This window comes from Miscanthus floridulus, chromosome 8 (assembly GCF_019320115.1).
Source record: "Miscanthus floridulus cultivar M001 chromosome 8, ASM1932011v1, whole genome shotgun sequence".
Lineage (NCBI taxonomy): Eukaryota > Viridiplantae > Streptophyta > Magnoliopsida > Poales > Poaceae > Miscanthus > Miscanthus floridulus.
In genome coordinates this window covers 222,291,705-222,298,399 of record NC_089587.1, presented here as the reverse complement: position 1 = coordinate 222,298,399, position 6,695 = coordinate 222,291,705, and the positions used below count along the sequence as shown (strand labels likewise).

Below are 6,695 nucleotides of genomic sequence, written 5' to 3'. Positions count from 1 at the left end.
GCTGGTTGGGCCATCAGGAAAGAGAGCAAAGCCTGTATATAAACGGGGCGGGGATGCGGGTATCGGGGACGGGGAATGCTCCCCCAGACCCGTCCCCGCCAAACCCGACGGGGGACGTTTTCTCCCCGTTTAGATCCCCGTGGGGGCATATTTGACTCCATCCCCGTCCCCTAATAGGGGAATTCCCCGCGGGGAATCGGGGATCGGGTCCCCATTGCCATCTTTAGTCCTAGGCATGGTGCAGAATCTCATTCCTATGATGATTTGGAACACACGTCACTCCTTCCCGTGCCAGCATGAGCACGAACACTGTGTCTAGCCATGGTGTAGAGTTTGATCCCAACACAATTTAGAACGCGTGAGCGTGACATAACCATTGGATTTAGACTCCACGCCTCTTGTGCCCATACAATTTTGATTTGTGCTCATGTGAGTTACAGTCGACACCGACCGCCGCAGTGGAGTGGCACAAAAGTCAATTGAAGATAAATTTTGTAGCGCGTTATAATTATAATGGTTAAATAAGTCCGCATACATAAAACATATACTCATCGTTGCATTGCATGAACATATGTTTGCTAGTATTATTCCTCTTTTAGTGAAGGCCTCGCTTTGTTAGCCCTCACTCTTTCCGTCCCAAAATAAACAACTTTATATAAATTTTCGAACAGATTAAAGACACCGATAAAAGACGTATGTACCCTCGTTCCCTTTTCTTTGTTTGGAGCATATCGTCTGAATTTGGTAGCTATCATTTATATGCACCATAATTAGCTTCCACATTAGTGCTCTGTTCGCTTGGCTGATAAGTCATGGCTGAAATTACTGTTGGCTGATTTATTGTGAGAGAAAAATACTGTTCGTTGGCTGAAAAAGTACAGCTTATAAGTCAAGCGAACAGGATGTAGAAGACAGACTAATAGAATTTTATTTTTTTGGATAAATTTTAAATATCATATATAGCTATTTATTCCGGGACGGAGGAAGTTACAATCAATAAAGGTTCAAGCTTCCATAGAGGCCCCACAGTCTCGAAGCCAGCCCAGCCCAGCCCATGAATAACAGGCCTGTTTTCGAAGCCCCCCCTTCCTCCGCCAATCGCCCAACCCTAGCGCCCGGCCGCAACGAGCAGCTCCCCTCCTCCCGCCAAAAGCTCCGCCGTTTTCCCGCCAAACCCCTCCTCTATTACCCCCTTCCCGCCAGGCCGCCACCCCGACCCCGTCCGGCCGTCCCATCGCCGTCATCCCAGTCCACGCCCACGCCGACGCACCCGCATCCCTCTCGCGCCTCCGCCGCAGCGATGTCGGGCTGGGACGAGGGCGCCGTGTTCTACAGCGACCAGGCGCAGTTCCCCCGCGGCGGCCCCGGCGGCGACCCAGCCGCTGACCTCACCCGCCACTCCGCCCTCCGCAAGTTCAAGGAGTTCCTCCGCGGTTTCACCGGCCCCACCGGCGACTTCCCCTACCGGTACGCCCCCATCACTCTCCCACTCCTCCCCTCCCCATAGATTTGACGCGTCCACTGCGAAACAGAGCTGATTCATGTGTTCATTTGGTTCAGTGAGAGCCTAGTACACAACCGCGACCATGTCACCGTCGCCATCGAGGACCTCGATGCCTTCGATGCCGAGCTCTCTGACAAGATCCGCAAGTCGCCGGCTGATTATCTTCCGCTGGTGCGTTGGTTTCTCAGAGTTTTCGTTATCTGTGTAGGCTGTGGAGTTGTATTGACTCTCGCACATTGGTCTGCGTAGTTTGAGACGGCCGCGGCCGAGGTTCTCGCAAGCCTCCGTTCGAAAGTCGCCGGCGAGACCGGGGAGATGGAGGAGCCCGTCACGGGAGATGTCCAGATCTTCCTCTCCTCCAAGGAGAACTGCCTGTCCATGAGATCTGTTGGGGTCAGTAGTGAAGCAATTCTAAAAGGGATTTCGGTGTTGAGTGTATTTTAGAGAATTCATTTCGGTATCGCTGTATGAAATTTCAGGCAGATTACATGTCGAAGCTGGTTAAGATTGCGGGAATTGCAATTGCTGCATCGAGAGTAAAAGCCAAGGCCACCCATGTAACTCTTATCTGCAAGAATTGCCGGAGTGTGAGGACAGTACCTTGCAGGCCAGGCCTTGGCGGGGCTATTGTTCCACGTTCGTGTGACCATGTTCCTCAGGTATATTCCTCAGCAATGTACTCAACTGTCAGCAGCATACTTGATCCCCCCCCCCCCCCCCCCCCCCCCCCCCCCCCCCAAAAAAAAAAGAAACAATTTTTATTTATTCCCCTGACTCGAAACTCAAACTAGTAGGTCCAATACAAAAACTTTGATAAAGATTGTTTGAAATCACGGCTACAAATAACATCCACAGTCTATTCCAAAATAATCTTACATACAACAGAAAAGAACATCTGAACAGACTCGAGACTGTATTATCCTTATCGTTAAATGGTTATTTATATGATTGTTTACCCGTAGCCTGGAGAAGAGCCTTGCCCCCTGGACCCTTGGATTGCCGTCCCGGATAAGAGCAAGTATGTGGATCTCCAGACCCTCAAATTGCAGGAGAATCCTGAGGTTAGTTGCTATTTATCCTTGATGCAAGTTGCCAAGTCAAAGCAATCATACATTGAGTTTCCAGGGACTAGATTCAAAGCAATCCTGAGGTTAGTTGCTATTCTTGTTGTAAATATGACTGACAATGATCTCCTTTTGCCCAGGATGTTCCAACTGGTGAGCTTCCAAGGAATATGCTGCTTTCTGTAGATAGGCACCTAGTTCAGACTATTGTTCCAGGGACTAGATTAACTGTTGTTGGCATCTACAGCGTCTACCAAGCATCCGCAACGTATGATGAATCTAAAGCTTTTTTTTTTTAATCTGTACTTGGCCAATACATGATTAATAACGCCACTGAGACCATTTTGCAGCCAGAAGAGCGCTGTTGGTGTTAAACAGCCTTACATTAGAGTTGTGGGTTTGGAACAATCTCGAGACAATAACTCAAATGGCCCCTCAAACTTCACTCTTGATGAGGTCGTTTCTTTTTCTAGGTTTACATTGATAAGGGAGATACATTTATCTGTAAGGCTGATTTTTTCTTGCTGGCTTGTAGGAAATGGAATTCAAAGAATTTGCACAGAGGCCAGATGCATATGCCAAGCTTTGCTCAATGATTGGTCCTTCAATTTATGGTCATTCTGATGTCAAGAAAGCTATTGCATGCTTGTTATTTGGGGGATCTAAGAAGGTATGCATTCTTATCAAGAAGCTGATATGTTTTCAGAAAAAAAATGCAATTCCGTTTGCCCTAATTGTGTTCCCATGCTGTGCTTCAAACTACTCTTATTGCAGAGGCTACCTGATGGTGTACGTTTGAGAGGTGATATCCATGTCTTGCTTCTGGGTGATCCATCCACAGCAAAGTCACAGGCAAGTATTATTTGGTGTTGTCATAGCATAAATAATGTGGCAATAAGGCTCATCTGTCGTGACTTGTGATTTGGATGTGAGAAGTACTGTAATTCAGTTTTAGTAATTCGACACTATTTTACATGAATTCATTTTTGCTATTAAAAACCAAAGGTCTCTGGTTCAATGACACTAATGTGTGTTTCAACAGTTCCTCAAATTTGTAGAGAAGACTGCACCTATTGCAGTCTATACGTCTGGCAAAGGATCATCTGCAGCTGGTCTTACTGCATCTGTAACTCGGGATGGTAGCTCGGTAGGTTAATTTCACTGAATTGTTTGTTGTTTACTAAAGTTCGGTTATCATAGGCTGTAAACATTTCTTTTTTCTCTACAGCGTGAGTTTTATTTGGAAGGAGGAGCCATGGTATTGGCTGATGGTGGAGTAGTTTGTATCGATGAATTTGACAAGATGAGACCTGAAGACAGGTATGCATCAATTTATGCGCTTGGTGGAACTATAATAAACATAGAGATCTCATAACACATATAACATATTCTCCTATTTTGGTCTGCTCTCTCGAAAGCACATTAACCCAGCCCCCCTTTTCTTATGCAATTCCAGAGTTGCAATTCATGAGGCCATGGAGCAGCAGACAATATCTATTGCCAAAGCTGGCATTACAACAGTACTCAATTCAAGGACTTCAGTTCTTGCAGCTGCCAATCCAATTGCAGGACGCTATGATGATCTTAAGGTTGGTAAACATGTTTTTTATTGACTCAATAAGTATAAACTGTCCTAGCCATACATGCAAGACAATTAATTTGACATTTTTTTTTCTTTTGCTGTTCATCAGACTGCACAAGATAATATCGATCTGCAGACGACCATTCTTTCTAGATTTGATCTAATCTTTATCGTCAAAGATATCAGAATGTATGATCAAGATAAGGTATGAAGCAAAATCCTTTCTACAGCTTTTCTATTCTAGCAGCTGAGAGACTAAGTGCAACTTCAAAATACAGCGAATAGCAAGCCACATTATCAAGGTGCATGCCAGTGGTGCTGCAGCTTCATCCACAAGCACAGAGGCAAGTGATGGAGAGAATTATCTGAAAAGGTGTGACCCGCCTCTTGCGTTTTTGTTGTAAATTTGACTTTATTTTACTGTCTTCTAATGCATAACCTTTTATGTATAGGTACATTGAGTACTGCCGTGCCACATGCAGACCACGGCTTTCAGAAAAAGCAGCTGAGATGCTGCAGAACAAATATATTGAGATTAGACAGGTATGCACTGGATATTTTCACAAAAGCAGCTGAGATGCTTTCAGACAGTGTCTTGCGTTCTTCGTTCATTTGTATTTATCTTGAAATTCATTGGCTCATTGCGCAGAAAATGAGGCAGCAAGCTCATGAGACAGGGAGGGCAGCAGCAATACCCATCACTGTGAGGCAGCTTGAAGCCATCATACGTTTGAGTGAATCCCTTGCAAAGATGAGACTGTAAGTGCTAGATGATCACATGCTATATGTTTTAATGACATTGGTCACATGCTGCATATATTCTGCCTCATGTTCTGTAGTTGTATGTGGTTGTAGCTTTCACTGTTTCATTTCATTCATGGCTGATGTTTGAATGACTCTTAGGACAAGTGTGGCTACACCAGAGCATGTTGAAGAGGCATTCAGACTGTTCAATGTCTCCACCGTTGATGCTGCAAGATCTGGAATCAACGAGCATTTGAACCTGTCACCGGAGATTGCAAATGAAATCAAGGTTAGCCTTTGCAGCCCAGGGTACAAAATTCAGCTCTTAAACCTTGCATTTTCTGAATGCCTTCCATTTTTGTTCTGACAGCAAGCGGAAGCACAAATAAAGAGAAGAATGGGCATTGGAAGCCACATATCTGAGCGACGGCTGATTGATGAACTAAATAGGATGGGAATGAATGAGTCCATTGTAGGAACCTGTCATATCTTAAACCTGAAATAATTAATTATTTTTAAGTTAGAACCACTCATTTTTCTAATAATATCTTCAAACTTTGTTCCAGGTCAGAAGAGCCCTTCTGATCATGCATCAAAGAGACGAGGTGGAGTACAAGAGAGAGCGCCATGTGATTGTCCGAAAGGCTTGAGGTGGAGAGTCCAGTCAGCTTCACGGCATACGACATACACTGAAGGCGTTCTCTCTTCAGACGTGTGCATACCTTCACTGAAACTGCACCTCTGTCCAGAGGACGAGGCATGCCTTAGTTGATCTCTGACATGACTCTTGTAACCTGCAAACGAGTGGATGCAACTTCTTGCTTCGTGGAAATGAAGCTGTGTAGCTGTACCACAGAGTGGATGCAACTTCTTGCTTCGTGGAAATGAAGCTGTGTAGCTGTACCTCCATTGTGATGTGTAACTCGTCAATCAATTCTGAAATGCGACATTTGTTTTCTACATCACCAGGAGTAGGACATACAATGTGTGGAGCTTAGTAGTTAGTAGATCTTCAACAACGCTGGATAAATTGGAGAGCAACCAGGGCATACGCGTGGATTCAATCAATCGTATTTAGCCGTGTGGCAGTTTTGATTGTCTACTTTGGTTGGGCTTTTGGTAAAGAGGCTGCTTTTCTAGGCGGGTTTTTTTAAAGCAGCTGTTTTTTTATAGTACAGTTTTGAAAGCTGGTTTGACCCTGCCTTTTGTTTTTGGCTTTCTGTTTTTTGAAATTGGTAGAATAAAAAACTCTTCCATAATTATTTTAAGATAGATAAAGATAGAAGGTATATTTTATACTTGTTTAATCAAATAGTTTTTAGCTTTTCTACAGCCCACAACAGCTTTCCCACAGCTCACAGCCCACAGCAGTTTTTTTCCACAGCCACAGCTCTGGCCGCTTGGGCGTGCCACTCCCAGTCCGTCCTCGTGGATTTGGGAATCGGAATGCTGGCTAAAAAATCTCCGGTCTTCCCTTAAACTCACCATGTCAAAATCAAAACGAATAAATAAATAAATAAAGTCCCCCACGGGGCCATGCGCACTCGCACAGCATAGCGCCGTGCCTCACTGCCTCCGCCCTTCGTTGCCTCTTCCTCTCTCCCCTGGGGATCTGCTCGGCGACCGGCCCTAGTGGCGGCGCGTCGCCTCTCTCTCCCCTCCCGAGAAAATTGCAATTATAGGACACCAAACAACGCGTTTCGTAATTATAGGACTTAGACTTCGTTGAAATGATCCTTGAAGCGTTGGCTTCTTATTTTAGATGACATTTGGCGTATTTCTTCACTTTGTTAATCAAAAT

At 45.0% G+C, this 6,695-nt stretch overlaps 1 protein-coding gene across 1 annotated transcript; it reads left to right on the top strand.

Annotated features, from left to right (window-relative positions):
• The first annotated feature begins 1,158 nt into the window (after nucleotides 1–1,158).
• On the top strand, nucleotides 1,159–5,976 carry LOC136475094 (DNA replication licensing factor MCM5). The gene is made up of 19 exons (XM_066472653.1): nucleotides 1,159–1,467; nucleotides 1,561–1,675; nucleotides 1,754–1,897; nucleotides 1,984–2,163; nucleotides 2,467–2,565; nucleotides 2,709–2,836; nucleotides 2,919–3,024; nucleotides 3,104–3,238; nucleotides 3,343–3,420; nucleotides 3,611–3,715; nucleotides 3,797–3,888; nucleotides 4,025–4,157; nucleotides 4,260–4,355; nucleotides 4,429–4,523; nucleotides 4,603–4,693; nucleotides 4,800–4,909; nucleotides 5,054–5,183; nucleotides 5,265–5,366; nucleotides 5,461–5,976. The coding sequence occupies exons 1-19, from the start codon at nucleotides 1,301–1,303 to the stop codon at nucleotides 5,542–5,544; spliced, it is 2,190 nt and encodes a 729-aa protein (XP_066328750.1). The 5' UTR covers nucleotides 1,159–1,300; the 3' UTR covers nucleotides 5,545–5,976.
• Nucleotides 5,977–6,695: the final 719 nt, after the last annotated feature.